Genomic DNA, 17596 nt, shown 5'->3' with positions numbered 1-17596 from the left:
GGTACTGAGGAGAATGACGGCATTGATGGGATCAGTTTATTGCCTGATGATATTTGCACACATATCCTATCTTTTCTTAGTACAAAAGAGGCTGTGCAGACATGCATCTTGTCCAAAAGATGGATAAACACATGGGCTTCTCTACCGGATATGAAATTTGACATTAAAGAGTTTGAGTTTCCAACGAGTTTTGGTGAAAACACGGCTGTAGTACTAGTTACGAAATTGGAACTACTTATGAAAAGTGTGTTGGCGAAACGAGAGGTATCCTATGTTAACAAATTTCAACTTTGGTTAGATTCTGAGATTGACTGGCCTCACACTCAAGCTGTTGTCGATTGTATTGGTGATATGATGAAGTTGGGGCCTCAAGAGTGCTTAGTAGAAATGGGTTCATGTGAAAAATTGAATTTAAACACTGGTTTTTTTTTCACTTGTGCATCACTAATACACCTCCGACTGTTGCTCTCTACATATATCGATGATTCTTTTGTAGCTATAGAACCCAACTCAGTAAATCTTCCGTGCCTTAAAACCCTTAACCTTGTTGGTGTTACATTGAGTGATGACTCTTTGAAGAGGTTTTTGTTGGGGTGTCCTGTGCTTGAAGACTTAGTGCTAGATGATTGTATTATCCACATTATTGAGATATGTTCCAAGACTTTGAAGAAGTTGGTTGTTCATAAATGTTATGACGTAATCAGATTTCAGATTTCCACACCTAATCTCCTTTATTTGGATATGTGTGTGGTTCCTATGGTTACTTTTTTGGGTACGAGAGATATGCTGTTGCTAAATATGCTGTTACTAGTTCATGCCTCCATCTATATTCCTTATTGGCATGATGAGGATATATATATTACTAGGGGACCCAAGCTTATTCACAGCCTTTCTAATGTCGAAAGCTTGCAGCTTGAATTTGATTACATCCAGGGAATGGTACTTTCTCTTTGCAATGCTTCTACTTTTGCATATACTCGTTGTTGGCCTTATTTTAGGTAGATCAGAATTAAACAAAACCATGCTCTTGTTATATGCACTCCAATGTCTACCAAATCCCTGTACATACCCTTATTGTTTTATTATGACATTTATTAAACTAACTTGCATTCCATCATTTAATATAAGCCTTTGAGGACTTTTCACATGGTACAACAAAATTAAAATAGCATCATTACAAATTGATTGGTTCTTGATGTTATCTGCCACAGATACACGATGATTTTTGTTTTTCAACTGTAATTCAGATACAATTTAGAATATTAAGTGTACATGGTATGTGTTTGTGTTCTTGGAGTAAATGTAAGGTTATAATAAGCATCCAGAGTTCTCATTTGTAATTAGCTTTGTGAATTTCTTTTTTTTTTCTTTTTTTCTGGAACATAGTTTTAATTTTACTTTGTAATGAAAATAGATACCGAAGAAGGATTTTCTTGATTTCCCAGTCTTTAACAACTTAAAGCGCTTGAAACTTCCGCATTGGCGTTTCTATTGCTTTGATCTTGCACCATATTTTCTCCTTCACTCACCTAAACTACAGGAGCTCACCTTAACCAACCAATATGTAATCTCTCTCTCTCTCTCTCTTTCGATTGATGTTACTACTAGTACTTGCTCTTTTCCATGCCTCAATTGAGGGGGCGGCAACCATAAAGTAATCAACTAATGAGATGGTCCAAATTTATCGAATAAAAAAAGTGACAAGCTTCGAGTATTTACAGTTAATAGATTTACTAAAAATGGACTTATATCATGAAGTTAACAATATAGTAAAGGCCATGTAATACCAGGTGTTATTTATATTAACCCTCTCAATTAAGCCCTTATCAAATCATCCATGACCAATGTAACTTGTTTTGTTTTGTTAATACTGAAGTATTGCAAGATGATTCAGAAGGGGCCAGAAGATGCATTAGTCCGGCGGGAGTTCCTTAAGAAGGTTAGAATTGTAGGATTTAAAGATGATCAATTTGTTGATCAGCTGATTAACAAGTTGCTTGTCCATGTTAAGATCATTGGTGAAATTGATATTGTTCGACGAGATCCTTGTCCATGATTACTTGGGGGAGCTGTCATATGTTACTAATGTCATATAAGTTGTGGGTGCGTTTTGCATTTTTCTACTATTTCAAGGGTGTGGATGTAAATTCGGCATGCATGGGGGCTTTAATAGAGAATTTATGTACCAGGGGTTATCTACCAGATGAATTTTGGAAACCTGTACTTTTGGGGAATTTAAATTTCATATATGCACTGGAAAAAAGTTTCCTGGATTTAATTTTAATATTGCTCATGTTTTTTTGTGAAATTTGATTTCACCTTCTACTAAATGAACCGATGAGTCGGCTTATCAAGATTTTTTTTTGGTAGATTTTTTTATTATACAATAGGAACTTCACTTAAATTGTCAGATTTATGTATTGTCTTGCACACTTATTTTTCTGATTTTTACATTTTCTACACTGACTACACATTAGGTCACTAGTTAAGCACTAACTTTAAGTCTTCTACTGGAAGAAGCTGTAAATTGAATTATGGAACAATTAAACCCAGCTCTAGTTTCACTGTCACAACATTGACACTGAGCTGGTACAAAAGGTGGCACAACTGCTGCACACTCGATAGTCGATACTTTACATGAAAAACACTAGAATTAATTCATTTGAACCTAGATGTAATTCACAAGCCGATTCCTGTAATGGAATCCACATAGCAGGTTAACGGGTTCCGGGCTGTAGACAAATTCAGCACTGCATCATGAAGAGCTTTTGATATTAAAACATTAGCCTTGGACTAACCAGTTTAGCACTGGACAAAATGTAAGATCCCTCTATCAAACTGTGATTCACTGAGGAATTTCGACAAACACCTCATATGCATGCATATATTTATCAATGGTCTCAAGATCTCTTCTTCCTCGGAGGCCATCACCAAGACCCCAACTATGGCTGAGAGGTGTTTGGAACGTGGGAGCTATCAAGAGCTTTTAAGGCAGGAACGATTAGCAGTTCAGCACTGAAGAAGGGGAAAGAATGGCAATATTATTTTGTTTTCCAATCTAAATCCAATTTTATTCAATTAATACTATCTAGAAATCTGAATTTTATTCAATACTAACTAGAAATCTGTTGATTATTTAAACCCAATGATGGTCGACTCATTCATGTATAAAAAATGGCATTCCAACACATTTCAACATAGAGACTTGATGGCAAAATGTTAATTTTTAATATTTTTTGGTACAGACCAAAAATTACCTTACTTAGGTATTGAAGCTACCTATTATTTTGTTTAGCAACATGTGAAACCTGTTGATCCATTTTTTTTGGTAATAGTTAAGTCCATATTTGTGTTTAATTAAAACTAATTATTAAAAAAAAATTGCTGACAAGTTGAGTATATGGGTTAATTAACCCACTGGTACAATTCATTCGGTTATAATTGATGCTATGAAGCAGTGTTTTAAAAATCGGTCTATTTGGCCGAATATTCGTATTCGGTTGGAATCCGAATAGAAAATGAGTATTCGGTCCAATATACAGTTTCGAATATTTGGCCACATATTCAAATATTCGGCCGCATATTCGAATATTCGGCCGAATTGAGATCAATATATAAATATTTCAGTATTTCATTTAGTATGAGATGAGGATTGATATTTTAACATTTCATCACCAATTTAACATGTACAGTCAATCCTAGGAAAATTTTACAAAGTGCCATTATTTTTGAAAACATAGAACAAAATACTCTTCTTCCAAAATTCTTAACAAAATGTCCTTGTGGACCCCACTTGTTCCCTCTCTTTTCCTCTCTCTTCCTTCTCCCTATTTACTCTCATCTATTCTTTGCTAATACAAAAATATATAATTGTGATTTTATTTAAGTTTTGAATAACTTTAATTTTTTATTTGTATAAGTGATTTAGAAGAAAAAAGTAAGTATGAAATTTTATTTGCTAAAATTAGGAAGTATAGTATTAGTGTATATGTAGATTTTTTTTTTGGTTTGAATAATATATATGGGTCTTTTTAAAATTTGCTAAAATCAGGAAGTATTAGTGTATATGTAGATTTTTTTTTTGATTTGAAGAATATATGTGGGTCTTTTTAAAAGTTATTATAAGACATGGTATTAACTTATTTTATAAAATCTAACATATAAATATTTTTAACATAAATATTTTATCTAGTTTATCCAGTATAAAATTTCATATTCTTGGCTTTAACAATTATAAGAATTTTATCAATCGCATGTTAAGAATAATTTACTGAGATACTTATGCTTCAATAAAAATATACAAATTATGTATATGACATAATATTAAGAAATTAAGAATTAATTTAAAGTACCAATGCAAGAAATAATTTCAGCAGTTTTGAATCAGTTACAATTCAAGTAATACGCTTGCCAGTAAATACATTATGGTGAAAAATTAAAAACTAAACTTTGCAGAATCTGGTAATTAATCGGAAGAAGATATATACTTCAAAGGTGTAAAAATTGTATCCCAAACCATCTAGAACACTCATTGTTATAGTATTCGAACTCAATATTTTTTGCATTGGTTATTTATTTCTTAATTTCTTAAGATTATATCATATACATAATTAGTACATTTTTATTGAAGCATAAGTAGCTCACTAAATTTTCTTAATACGTGATGTGATAAAATTCACATATTTGTGAAAACAAAGAATATGAAATTTTATACCGAATAAATTAGAAAAAATTTGTACGTTAAAAACATCTATATGTTAGATACTATTTTTTTATAAAATAAGTTAATACCAAGTCTTATAATAATTTTTTAAAAGACCCATATGTTAGAAATATTATGCATATACACTAATACTATACTTTCTGATTTTAGCAAATAAAATTTCACACTTAATTTTTTTATTCCAAATCATTTATACATATAAAAAATAAAAAAAATATTCAAAACTTAAATAAATTCACGATTGTAAATTTTACATATGCAAATAATAGATGAGAGTAAATAGGGAGAAGGAAGAGAGAGGGAACAAGTGGGGTCCACAAGGGTATTTTGTTAAGAATTTTGAAAGGAGGATCTTTTATTCTATGTTTTGAAAAAGAAGGGTACTTTGTAAAATTTTCCATCCTAAATACTTTCTTTATATACAAATTAATATGAATTTTCATTTTAAAATCCGCATATATAAATTCGAATAAAAATCCGTATATGCGGCCACATATAGTATATGCGGTATGCGATGGCTTTCCGAATACCGCATAAGAACCGATTATTAAAACACTGCTCTGAAGACATCTTCAGTTGCTCTGAGAAATGTATCGAATGAGATACCACTGGTGTAGGATCAACCAAAATATCCATAAAATGCACAATTGGTTATGATAAAATGTAGGAATTATTGTTCTAGTGAATAATTATTGGAAATAGGGGTGTTCATTGGATTCGATTTATTATCAATTATTATCATTTTGTGTAACTTCCGAAAAATATGGTGTTGAATTAAAACTTAAATAATTTGTTAAAAATGAAAGGTAAAATAAATATAATTTAAAACATAACTTAAAATATATAAATTCTAACTTAAGTAATTACTTAACATCAGTCTCAAATCATATAAAATTAGTTTTAAGCTGATCCAACTAAAAATAACCAATGCCTCTTAAATAGCCTCAATATTTACCTCCATTAAATATGGCCAAAGAGCATTCAATATTGTAATTAGATGAAGAATTTAGATCGACATGTTGCCGAGTAAACTAACTTCATTTATTATGAGAAATACTTGATAATTTTCACCTTCTTTTTTTCTTTGGTTGATTATTAGCAAAAACTTCCATTATTTCCTTTTTATCATGTTTTATTGTGCCTTTGAACTTTTGGTTTCTTATTCCAAGACCCTAACTGTAAAAAAAAAAAAATCCTAATATTTGCCTCTCGCATATATTTGCCATTTACTGACAAAAGAACTTCTTTTGTACTATAAATGATAATGAAAAATAGTGTAGACATGATGATTAAGGCAAGTAGTCATTTTTAATCGAACAAAATTATCATACCGCGCGCCCGTCAAGTCACGAAAGTCGGGCTACCGGATTTATCACGGATACTTTTTTTTCTTTTTTTCTTTTGTAAAGTTATTCTTAAACCGTGTCTATGATTGTGGTTGTTTGTACTTGTAACACATGAGATTTTGTAGCTTCTTTTTATAACTAAGATATGTTCATCTTAATTATTGAAATATATATGAGAAGAGATTAAATCTCCACAACTCATTAAAGTTTGTTGTTTTATGTCGTGCAGGAGATGTTTGAATAAATTATTTTGTGAAGGTGAACTATGATGAATATGAAGGCACATGGTAGTGAGAAAAATTATGGCATTGATAGCATTAGTAGCTTGCCAGATGAAATTCTCATGCATATTCTATCATTTCTTAGTACAAGAAAAGCCGTGCAGACATGCATCTTATCCAAAAGATGGATAAACACATGGACTTTTGTGTCGGATTTGAAATTTAACATTAAAGAGTTTGGGTTGCCAGAGATTATTGATGATGAAATGGCTGTAAAATTTGTGACCAAATTCGAACTACTTGTGAAAAGTGTGTTGGAGAAACGAGAGACATCCTATGTTAACATATTTCAACTTAGGTTGGATTCATGTGTTTATTGGCCTCGCACTCAAAGTGTTGCCGCTTGTATTGGTGATGTGATGAAGTTGGAGCCTCGAAAGTGCTTAGTCAAATTGAGTTCGTGTGAAAATTTGAATTTAAACACTGATCTCATTTTCACATGTGCTTCACTAGTATATCTCCAGCTTTGTCTCTCTACAAAAAATGATGATTTGGTAGCTATAGAACCCAACTTAGTAAACCTTCCTTGTCTTAAAACCCTTAACCTTGATGGTTTTACAATGAGCAATGACTCCTTAAAGAAGCTTTTGTTGGGGTGTCCTTTGCTTGAAAAATTAGTGCTAGAAAGTTGTAATCTAGGAGGCATCATTAAAATATATTCAGACACCTTGAAGAAATTGGTTCTTCGTAAGTGTTATGAAGTAATGAGATTACATATCTCCACGCCTAATCTCATGTATTTGGATATTATTGTGGATACAATGGATATTTTGTTGCTAAATATGTCGTTGCTAGTTGATGCCTCTATCTATCTTCATGGTTGGTATGATCACGATAAATATGTCACTATGGGATTCAATCTTATTCACAACCTTTCAAATGTCGAAAGCTTACAGCTTAAATTGGATTTCCCCACTAAAAAGGTACTTTTTCTTTGCATTATATTTGAAACAGAAATCTGCAATGCTCTAATTTTGCAAGTTCCCATTGTTGGCATTATTTTAGGTACTTCAGAATTAAACAAAACCCTATGTTGGTGGATTAAGTCTTGCTAAAGCACAATGTTTAACAGTACCATTTTTCTATTGAAGTGCATTTTCATGTAATATTTTTTAAGTGTAATATGTATGACAGTGTTTGTTTTGGCAACATCACTGGTGGTAATTAGTTATGTTTGGATATAATTGCTTGGTTCTTAATTCTTGATGCTACAACATTTTTTTTTTAGATAAGATGCTACAACAAAATTAAAACAACATCATCTCAAATTGATTGGATATTGATGCTATCACTATAAATTCATAATATTTTTTGTTTTCAATTGTAATTAGATACAATTCAAAATCTTCAACTGTGGTTGTTGGAGAAAATACATCCTCTGGTTATAATAAGCATCCAAAATTCTCATTTATAGTTAGCTTTTGTGATTTTCCTTTTTGTTTTTCTCTGAAACATTATTTTAATTTTACTTTGTATTGAAATAGGTACAAAAGAAATATTTTTCTAGCTTTCCGGTCTTCAACAACTTAAAGCGCCTAAAACTTGTGACTTGGCGTTTCTATGTCTTTGATCTTCCACCATATTTCCTCCATCACTCACCTAAACTACAGGAGCTCACCTTAACCAATAGAAGTGTAATACCTCTCTCTCTTTCTTGGATGCTACTGATACTTATTATATTTCCATGCCTCAATTAAGGGATGAATAACAAAAATGAGATGTTAGAAAAATCCAAATTTATTGAATAACAAAAATGACAAGTTTCGAGTACTTGTGGTCAATAGATAATACTATAATGAACTATATATATTAGGAAGTAAACAAGATAGTCAAGGCCGTGTAATATGAAGTGTATTGTTCATATTGGCCCCTCAATTAAGTCCTTATCAAAGGATCTATTATCAATGAAACATATGTAACTTGTTTTGTTACTATATATTGAAGGCACATGTCACAGAATTTGTAGACGAGGAGATAACTCAGGAGGGACTGGGGGATGCATTAGTCCAGCGGGAGTTCCTTAAGACTGTTAGAATTGTAGGATTTAAAAATGGTAATGGATTTGTTGATCAGCTGATTAACAAGTTGCTTGTCCATGTTAAGATTGTTGGTGAAATTGAAATTGTTCGACGAGATCCTTGTCCATGATAACTTGGGGGAGCTTTCATATATGACTCAGTTGTATTAATGTCATATAATATGTAATATGTTGTGGGTGCATTTTGCAAATTCCTACTATTTTGTTGGTGTGGATGTAATTTTGGGATGAAGTGGGCTTTAATAGATGATTTGAGTACCAGGGTTTAGCTATCAAGTTAGATTTTAGAAACTTGTACTTTTGGGGATGTGGTGGTACCAGTACCTTACAGGGCAATTACTGTTGAGGTTTCTGCAATGCAAATTGTGTTGATGCTACTGGACTTATACAATATTGTATTTCAGTAATTATTGTCATATGTTGATGTGATTATATGCAAGGTTTTGTAATGTAACATCCTTGTTGCTAGAAACAAGTGTGCATTACAGAAATTTCTCTCTTTTTTTTTAGGCTAATGCAGTCTTTTCTGTAACACGTTTTTTTCTTGTGTAAAATAAAGAACTCGTTTTGGGACTGAAGTTATAATTTTATTTTACAAAAAAAATATTAATAAATAATGTAAACTATTCCCGTTAAAAGGACCAACAAGCAATTAGGTACAGATCAGAAGCGGCAGGATCATAGCCTAGCCATTTTTAGGCAGGATATAATAATTCTCTATTAAAAAATATTCCATTTTATGATTTTACTTTAGTATTAAATAACTTGTATTATTTTATGAAATCAAACGCTCTAATTAATATAGTATATTAGACACCGCTACTATTAGTACTTTATCCTAAAAGTCCATCAATCTTCTCTCTTTGTAAATAGACAACAACTCTGACATCGTCCAATTAACCTGACACATGGGACCCACGTTTCACACTCCATTTTTTAACGGGGTATGCTTGAACCTGGCATCTCTAACAAAGAAATGAACTACAAGTGTAGATACCATTAGCAAATATGTATGCATATGAGGTGTTTGTCGAAATTCCTCAGTGAATCACAGTTTGATCGAGACATCATTTTGGCATTGTTAATGGGATTTCATTCTTTGCCAATTCACTACATTCTTAATGGTTTTTCTCATTTTAAATGGAACCCGTCAGTTACATTCTAAAATCAGGTGTGGACGTGTGGTCAAGCTTAAACTTCATGGGAGAATCAAGCCGAGGATCTTGTTTATAGGTCTATGCAAACGCTTTTTATCAGGCAATTAAAAAAATTAGATTGTAAAACCAGACTAGTTTAAACTTTAAAATAAAGAAAGTGGTGACCTTATAAACTGGTTAGTCCAAAGGCTGATGTTTTAATATCAAAAGCTCTTCATGATGCGGTGCTGAATTTGTCTACAGACCCGGAACCCGTTAACCTGCTGTGTGGATTCCAGTACAGTAATCGGCTTGTGAATTACATTAAGGTTCAAATGAATTAATTCTAGTGTTTGTCATGTAAAGAATCGATTATCGAGTGTGCAGCAGTTGTGCCACCTTTTGTACCAGCTCAGTGTCAATGTTGTGACAGTGAAACTAGAGCTGGGTTTAATTGTTCCATAATTCAATTTACAGCTGCTTCCAGTAGAGACTTAAGTTAGTGCTTAACTAGTGACCTAATGTGTAGAAAATGTCAAAATCAGAAAAATAAGCGTGCAAGACAATACATAAATCTGACAAAATCTACCAAAAAATTCTTGATAAGCGGACTCCTCGGTTCATTTAGTAGAAGGTGAAATAAAATTTCACGAAAAAACATGAGCAATAATAAAATTGAAATTCAGGAAACTTTTTTCCAGTGCATAATGAAATTGAAATTCCCCAAAAGTACAGGTTTCCAAAAATCACCTGGTAGATAACCCCTGGTAAATAAATTCCCTATTAAAGCCCCCGTGCATGCCCAAATTACAGCCACACCCTCGAAATTGTAGGAAAATGCAAAACGCACCCACAAAATATTACATATTATATGACATTAATACAACTGAGTCATATACGACAGGTCCCCCAAGTTATCATGGACAAGAATCTGTCAAACAATATCAATTTTACCAATGACCTTAACATGGACAAGCAACTTGTTAATCAGATGATCAACAAATCGAGTATCATTTTTAAATCCTACAATTCTAACCGTCTTAAGGAACTCCCGCTGGACTAATGCATCTCCCCATTTCTCCTGAGTTATCTCCGCGTCAAAAGTGCTATAAGGCTTCAGTAGTAACAAAACAAAACAAGTTACATATGTTTCATTGGTCATAGATCATTTGATAAAGGCTTAATTGAGAGGGTTCGTATAAACAACACCAGGTATTACACAACCTTTACTATATTGTTAACTTCATGATATAAGTCCATTCCTAGTAAATCTATTGACTGTAAATACTCGAAGCTTGTCAATTTTTTATTCCATAAATTTGGAGCTTTCTACCATCTCATTAGTTGACTTTATGGCTACCGCCTCCCTCAATTGAGGCATGGAAAAAGAATAAGTACTAATAGCAATACCGTGAGAGAGAGAGAGAGAGAGAGATTACATAGGATTGTGATAAGGTAAGCTCCTGTAGTTCAGGTGAGTGAAGGAGAAAAGCAAGATCAAAGCCATCAAAACGCCAATCCAGAAGTTTCAAGCGCTTTAAGTTGTTAAAGATTGGGAAATCAGAAAAATCCTTCATCAGTACCTATTTTCATTACAAATTACAAAGTAAAATTAAAACTATGTTCCAGAGAAAAAACAAAAAGGAAATTCACAAAGCTAATTACAAATGAGAACTCTGGAAACACATATCATGTACACTTAATATTCTAAATTGTATCTGAATTACAGTTGAAAATAAAAAATCATCGTGTATCTATCGCAGATAACATCAAGAACCAATCAATTTATAATGATTGGAGTGCATATAACAAGAGCAGGGTTTTGTTTAATTCTGATCTACCTAAAATAAGGCCAACAACGAGCAAAGAGAAAGTACCTCTCCATCGGGGTAATTAAATTCAAGTTGTAAGCATTCTACATTTGAAAGGCTGTGAATAAGCTTGCGTCCCATAGTAACATAAATTTCTCGATACTCCTGAAAGCTATCCTGATCATCCCAATCATCAAATATGATGGAGGCATCAACTAGCGATGGCATATTTAGCAACATAATTTCCGGGATACTACAGACTCGAATATCCAAATACACGAGATTAGGGGTGGAAATCTGCAATCTCATTACGTCAAAAGGACTACAAAGAACCAACTTCTTCAAAGTGTTGGAATATATCTCAATGATAGCGAAATAAGAACCTTTTAGCACTAATTCTTCAAGAACCGGACACCCCAACAAAAGCTTCTTCAAAGAGTCATCAGTGAGTTTAACACCATCAAGGTTAAGGGTTTTTAGACAAGGAAGGTTTATTGAGTTGGGTTCTATAGCTAAAAAAAAATATTCTGTAGAGGGGCACTTGAGCTGGAGATATATTAGTGATGCACAACTGAAAATGACATCCGTTTTTAAATTAAAATTTACACCCGAACACATTTCAAGTAAACACTCTCGAGGCCCCAACTTAATCACATCACCAATACAATTGACAATAGCTTGAGTGCAATGCCAATCCGAACAAAGTTGAAATCTGTTGACACATGATGTGTCTCGTTTCTCCAACACACTTCTCAGAACTCGTTCAAATCTCAGATTGGTCAAAGATTTTTCTGAAGCCCAACTAAACTCTTTGGCAATAATCTTTGGCAACCTAAACTCTTTAATGTCAAATTTGAGATCTGGAACAGAAGCCCATGTGTTTATCCATCTTTTGGACAAGATGCATGTCTGCACGGCCTCTTTGGTACTAACAAAAGATAGGATATGCATGCAAACTTCATCAGGCAAACTACTGATCCTATCAATGTCGTCATTCTCCTCATTACCACGTGCCTTCATCATCTTTCACCTTCACAAATGCATAAAACAACAAACTTTAATGAGTTGCAGGGATTTAATCGCTTCTCAAATTTGAAGAATTAAGATGAACATATCTTAATTAAAATAAGAACCTACAAATCTCAAGTGTTTCAAGTACAACAGTGATCCAGCTTCCACCATTCTCAACAACAATCATAGTTACGATTTAAGAAAAGATCCCAAAAAAGAAAAAAAAAAAGTATTCGTGATATAATTTTATTCTATTAGTTGTTTTTTTTAACAATTTGCTGCTTTTTTTCTTCTACTAGTTGTTTTTCACACCAACTACACAATAAGCAATTCACAATTCACAATAAGTTGTTAGACGGCAAATGTTTCCTTTTCAGTGGCAAGTTGCAGGGTTCCGGTAACACCAGTTCAAAATTAGTCAGAAATAACATACATAACTAAGCAAATAAATTCCTTAACACTTTTTAAAGCTCATTTGAAACACAATTTAAGCTCAGTTATAGGGTTTGAAAAAGGTAAAAAAAAATACCAAAGCCAATTAATCAACATGACTGATCCAGTAATGAACCAAGCATGCAAGCTCACATTCAAGCTTTAAGTCAGGCATTAACGACTATTTACCAAAATTCAAACAAAACTAGTTACAGAAAAAAAGAAAAGAAATTATACCAGTATCAAGAGAATGGAGCAAAGGTGGATCTCGATCTAGCACCTCTCCCTCAGCCCTGCCTCGGTCCCGAAACTGTAGAGAGAAAAGCGGCGCTCGGGTAGTTGAGTAGAAGAAAGAGAGCGGGGCGAAGACGAAGAGGAAGTGAGAGACGACCGACTGGGTAGCGAGTTGGAGGAGTGAGTATGTGGTACCCTCAACTTTAAGATATGTGCAAGGTTAAATGGACGATGCAGATGTCATTCTAAGACGGTAGGGTATACCGCACTGGATCTGAATCCAAGTTCGAGAGGGAAGAGAGAGAAGGATGAGATGGATTGGTTTGGGTCTGGGCTAAACAAATGGGCTTTTCTCAATGGATTAAGAATTTTGAGCTGCTAAACGGGTCGTCTATCAATTTTCCAAACTAAATCTGTTTGCTTTAATATAATTAGACATATTTTTTTAATTTAAAATGAAATTATTTATCATTAATATTATTTTTCAAAACCAAACAATTTTGACAATATTGAAAATTAAAAACTATATTATAAGTCGTAATATATTTAGAGGTGGATTCAAATGCCTCCATTTTTTGTGTCTCCATCATGCCTAAAATGTTTTAATAATGCAAAATCTAAAACTTAAAGAAAATAAAACAGTTGAATTTGATATACATCATTTTATCTATGCACATGTAAAAAATTATGGCATTCCAACTTTATTTTTGGTTGTCATCAAGATCTTGTAAAAAATGTACTAACGTGGATAATTTAGAAACTTTGATTTTTCAACTTAGTGATTCACATAAAAACTGAAATGAAAATGTGATATTTTTTTTTATGAGCACATAGAAAAAATAACATAGATCACATCCTACGATTTTTATTTTGAAGAAGTTTAAGTTTTAAATTTTGAACAATTAATTTTTTTTGAAAAAGAGACATAATAGAGACATAAAAAATGGAGGCATTTGAACCATCCTCATATATTTATTATATAAATTATAAATATAATTATAAATTTAAGTATTATTAAATATAATAACACATTACGTCCTTCTTACATACAAGACAAGGTGTTGATTTTTGTTGACCCACGAAATAATTCCGGTGAATGATTCTGCCTGTGTTGGCAAAATCTCTTCCGTTGAATAATTCAGCAGATCTTCCCATGCAGCGGTCGGGGCATAAATGGAAATTTGAGACATTTGATGCTTCCATGATCAAAGCGATGTGCAATTAATTATGCATTGAAATTTGTTATCTTTTGCTGCAGCATGCAGCTGTGAAAATCTCCCTCAACCCAAATGTTTTTTTTCTCCTTTGTTAAATTATAATTAAATAGATAATAGCTTTTATGTGGGTACAATTGATTTTTTTTTTTTTTTTTTTTGCTGGAGAGGGAAAGAATAGGTTAGGTTTCAAAAAATAGATAGCAACAAAAAATTATTACGGTGTAAATATGGGCATATTGCTTACACCGTGTCTTGGCCTCGGGTTCTGTTATTAAACTGTTATTGCATTCATGTCATGTCATACCCGAATCTGGACCAATACCACAACATCAAGCCAAGCCGCCGCTCAACTACAATTTGAGTCTGATCAGAAAATCTAGGAAAGGGAAGAAGCCATGTATCAAATTAATCAAATAAATTAATTACTAATTCTTGCTCTGCTCTTTTCATCTTCTCTTTTAATCAGATTTTGCAGTTCTTTGTCATTACTGGTAACTTGATGGTAGGCAAAGGGTTGGATATATAAGATCGTTTCAATCTTCACTGAATTCATGTTGAGGTATTATGTTTTGTGATACTATGTCTTTTACAAAATATTCAATTTACTTTTGTTCCTGTCAATCTTACTAATTTCATTGGTTGGTCTGGTAAAATTTCATATGGCACCTTCAATTTTTCTCCAATTTGTAATTTTACCTTGATGTAAAAACCTTGTCCTTACCTAGATAAGATTCATTGCAGGATTACAAAGCTTGATGAGCTAGTAGATGCAGAAACAGGTTTCTTATGGGGTTTAACCAAGAGCTTGGTAATTCATTTAATATTTCTCTTTTTTTCTTTTTTTCTTTTCTAAGCAAATAACAGATTCTTACATACCACAAGCTTTAAGAATGATAAAACCATTTACCTACAAGGAAACCAAGAAAAAAAAATGCTTTTCATTCCATAGACTTCAAAAATTGTAATCCTTTTCTCATTTAATTGATATGTGTTTAATTGATATGTGTTACTGTTATCTTTATAACAGAATACTTTAGAAGGCCACAAAATAACAAGGATTCAAAAGTAGTTAACGAAATAATTAAATCGAATATGACCGAAGTAATGAAATCTTACCTTGATGCGGGTTGCGTTCATTCCCACCATAACATTCAAAATCTAAGCCAATGTAAGTTTGTTATCTTTTGTTTTTTTTTCAGACAAAATTATCCTGATCAGTTGTAGTTTCAATTATTCAAATTTTTTACCAACTCAATCATTTCAAAGTTTCATAAAACTGTACCATTTCTGATGCCAACCTCTTCCCAGCTAAAGCATCACTAGACGAGATTAAGTGCTTTGCAGAGGATGCATACAAAGCTGCGATTGAATCAGAACATAATGCATTGAGATTCGTGCAAGAGCATGTAGACGAGCCCTTGATGAATCAAACCGCATCATCCCCTGAGGTATATAACAAGCCAATGAAACTTCTAGAAACATATATACTTTTGAAAGGACCTTAATCCATACTAAAATGTTATGAAATTAATAGAAAAAAATTAAATAAGGGGTTTATAATTCGGTCCATTATACTAATAAGCTCACAAGTTCCCCATAATTTTGTAGTTATTATCAGGAAAACCACATCAGATTTCATGTATTGCAATTTGATATTTTTAATTCAAGTACTTGATACTAAATTTGTGGTCTGATTTGTGTAATTCAACTAATGATAGGATGAAGCAGAGCCGTTAGATGTAAATGAGAAGTTGGTATCATATGCTATTGTGATGACGGTCATCTATAATGCAGGTTAGACCATAGCATTTGTTTTTAGGATCATAATTTGCAGAAAACGTACAGTAGACATGTAACTGTTTTTTTTCAAATAACAACCAGCATATTAAAAGTTTGGTCTCTGCATTTATATGAACTAAATTTATTTGGTTGAGTTATCTCTGAATTTATACGAATTAAATTTATTCGGTCGAATTAATCTAAAAATTTAGTGTTAAGTTTGTCAGTTTAGCTTCCCATGACTTTGATTATCTTGTTTGGGATTTTGGGGTAATATTTGCAAAATTGCCATAATACTAATAGTGTCAGTTCTATAATGTGAAAATGTGGGTTATTTTGTTGAATACAAATAAGCTACATTTTAAGTTAAATTAAAGTAATTTGTTTGAACACTTGTATTATTTCATGAAAAAATAGTACAGTCACTTAGTCTAAATACATCATTGTCAGAGCTAGAGACCTACAGTCAAATGTGGGATTTGCAGCATTATGTTGACGATGATATAATGCGCCATGCTTGGAGATCCGTGCAACTAATTTTATTTTCTCAATTTTGATGTCAGCAGTAATTTATTTGGTTATATCATATGTAACTATAAGAATGGGACAGTATCCGTGAGGGTATACTGACAGTATCTATTGCGGATACTGTCACATTCTTGTAGTCGATATCTTGTATATTGTAATAGTGATGATAATTTATCTAATATAGTAAACTTTCCTTCTAAACTGTCCTATGAATGAGTTAGAAGAAACGGAAAACATAATCATGTTGGAAATTGGCTCCATGATAATTGAAGTATCAAATCTAATTTGATTATATAAATACCTACTAATTTAGCGTCATTAAACAACAAGTGCGGTTTTTTTTTTTTAATATTTAAGTCTTCTCGCATTTTTTTACTGTATGGAAATATGAGTGAAAATTGTTAATTTGATTAAAAAAAAAAAAAAAAACTTTTGTACCGTACTTGGATTCACAGATAATTAAACATCAATCAAATTAGTGAGGTTTCTTGGATTCATTTCACATATAATTTAACATCAATCAATTTTGTGCAAGAAAATAAATTCTTTGATGTGGTTACTTGGATTCATTTGACAGATAATAAAATTTCTGCATAGCAGAACAAATAACCTCAAAACACAGAGGGTTAAGTACCGTTGCTTAATAACGAGTTAGGTTATGGTTTTAGTAAATGAGGCAAAGGAAATGCACAGAGGCATTAGAAAAATTAAAAGAAGCTAGAATAATATATCCAGTTAACAGAGTAGTGAAAAGCCCAAAGTACCTAAAATGATTATCTAAATTCAATCCTTAGTCTCACTAATTGTCTCGTCCATGAGAACTCTCGCATCATCATCTCGTCCCATTTTCAAAAGCAATTCTAACATTGGTGCAGAGGCAGCTACAATATGTATCTTGGTGCCTTGTCGACTTTACTCTTCTCAGTATATGCTTTGAGCAATGAAGTTTAAGTCGAGATATCTGGCACTAAATGATTGAGATGCATTCTATCTAGGAAACGTGGGTCCCATGTGTCAGGTTAATTGGGCGATGTCAGAGTTGTGGTCAAATTAAATCCAT

The 17596-nt window shown here is 32.5% G+C and overlaps 2 protein-coding genes and 1 long non-coding RNA gene across 4 annotated transcripts; 2 read left to right on the top strand and 1 right to left on the bottom strand.

Annotated features, from left to right (window-relative positions):
- Positions 1 to 220: 220 nt before the first annotated feature.
- On the top strand, positions 221 to 8679 carry LOC144549670 (F-box protein At4g22280-like). Its single transcript, XM_078298443.1, has 3 exons — positions 221 to 939; positions 1415 to 1564; positions 8295 to 8679. The coding sequence occupies exons 1-3, from the start codon at positions 238 to 240 to the stop codon at positions 8496 to 8498; spliced, it is 1056 nt and encodes a 351-aa protein (XP_078154569.1). The 5' UTR covers positions 221 to 237; the 3' UTR covers positions 8499 to 8679.
- A 1457-nt stretch (positions 8680 to 10136) lies between these two features.
- On the bottom strand, positions 10137 to 13162 carry LOC144549491 (F-box protein At4g22280-like). The gene is made up of 4 exons (XM_078298245.1): positions 13016 to 13162; positions 11402 to 12365; positions 10964 to 11107; positions 10137 to 10638 (listed from the first exon to the last, which is right to left on the bottom strand). The coding sequence occupies exons 2-4, from the start codon at positions 12356 to 12358 to the stop codon at positions 10459 to 10461; spliced, it is 1281 nt and encodes a 426-aa protein (XP_078154371.1). The 5' UTR covers positions 12359 to 12365; positions 13016 to 13162; the 3' UTR covers positions 10137 to 10458.
- A 1589-nt stretch (positions 13163 to 14751) lies between these two features.
- On the top strand, positions 14752 to 15667 carry LOC144549243 (uncharacterized). Of its 2 annotated transcripts, none has more exons than XR_013509631.1 (3): positions 14752 to 14788; positions 15257 to 15397; positions 15538 to 15667. It is a non-coding gene; the product is annotated as an uncharacterized LOC144549243 (long non-coding RNA). The 2 variants fall into 2 exon arrangements; XR_013509632.1 differs by lacking the exon at positions 14752 to 14788 and adding an exon at positions 14960 to 15037.
- The last annotated feature ends 1929 nt before the right edge of the window (positions 15668 to 17596 follow it).

The sequence above is a fragment of the Carex rostrata genome, chromosome 35 (genome assembly GCF_964058835.1).
Source record: "Carex rostrata chromosome 35, lpCarRost1.2, whole genome shotgun sequence".
NCBI lineage: Eukaryota > Viridiplantae > Streptophyta > Magnoliopsida > Poales > Cyperaceae > Carex > Carex rostrata.
Note: the sequence above shows the minus strand (reverse complement) of the source record. Positions and strands in the feature narration are given on the sequence as shown.

Excerpts from the sequence above, each read along its gene's own strand:
- LOC144549670 (XM_078298443.1), top strand. The coding sequence starts at position 238 with ATGAAAAGTGTGTTGGCGAAACGAGAGGTATCCTATGTTAACAAATTT. Across the intron at positions 940-1,414 it reads TTGATTACATCCAGGGAATG|ATACCGAAGAAGGATTTTCT; the intron begins GTACTTTCTCTT and ends TAATGAAAATAG. Across the intron at positions 1,565-8,294 it reads TCACCTTAACCAACCAATAT|GCACATGTCACAGAATTTGT; the intron begins GTAATCTCTCTC and ends TATATATTGAAG.
- LOC144549491 (XM_078298245.1), bottom strand. The coding sequence starts at position 12,358 with ATGATGAAGGCACGTGGTAATGAGGAGAATGACGACATTGATAGGATC. Across the intron at positions 11,108-11,401 it reads TTAATTACCCCGATGGAGAG|GTACTGATGAAGGATTTTTC; the intron begins GTACTTTCTCTT and ends TAATGAAAATAG. Across the intron at positions 10,639-10,963 it reads TTACCTTATCACAATCCTAT|CCTTATAGCACTTTTGACGC; the intron begins GTAATCTCTCTC and ends TTACTACTGAAG.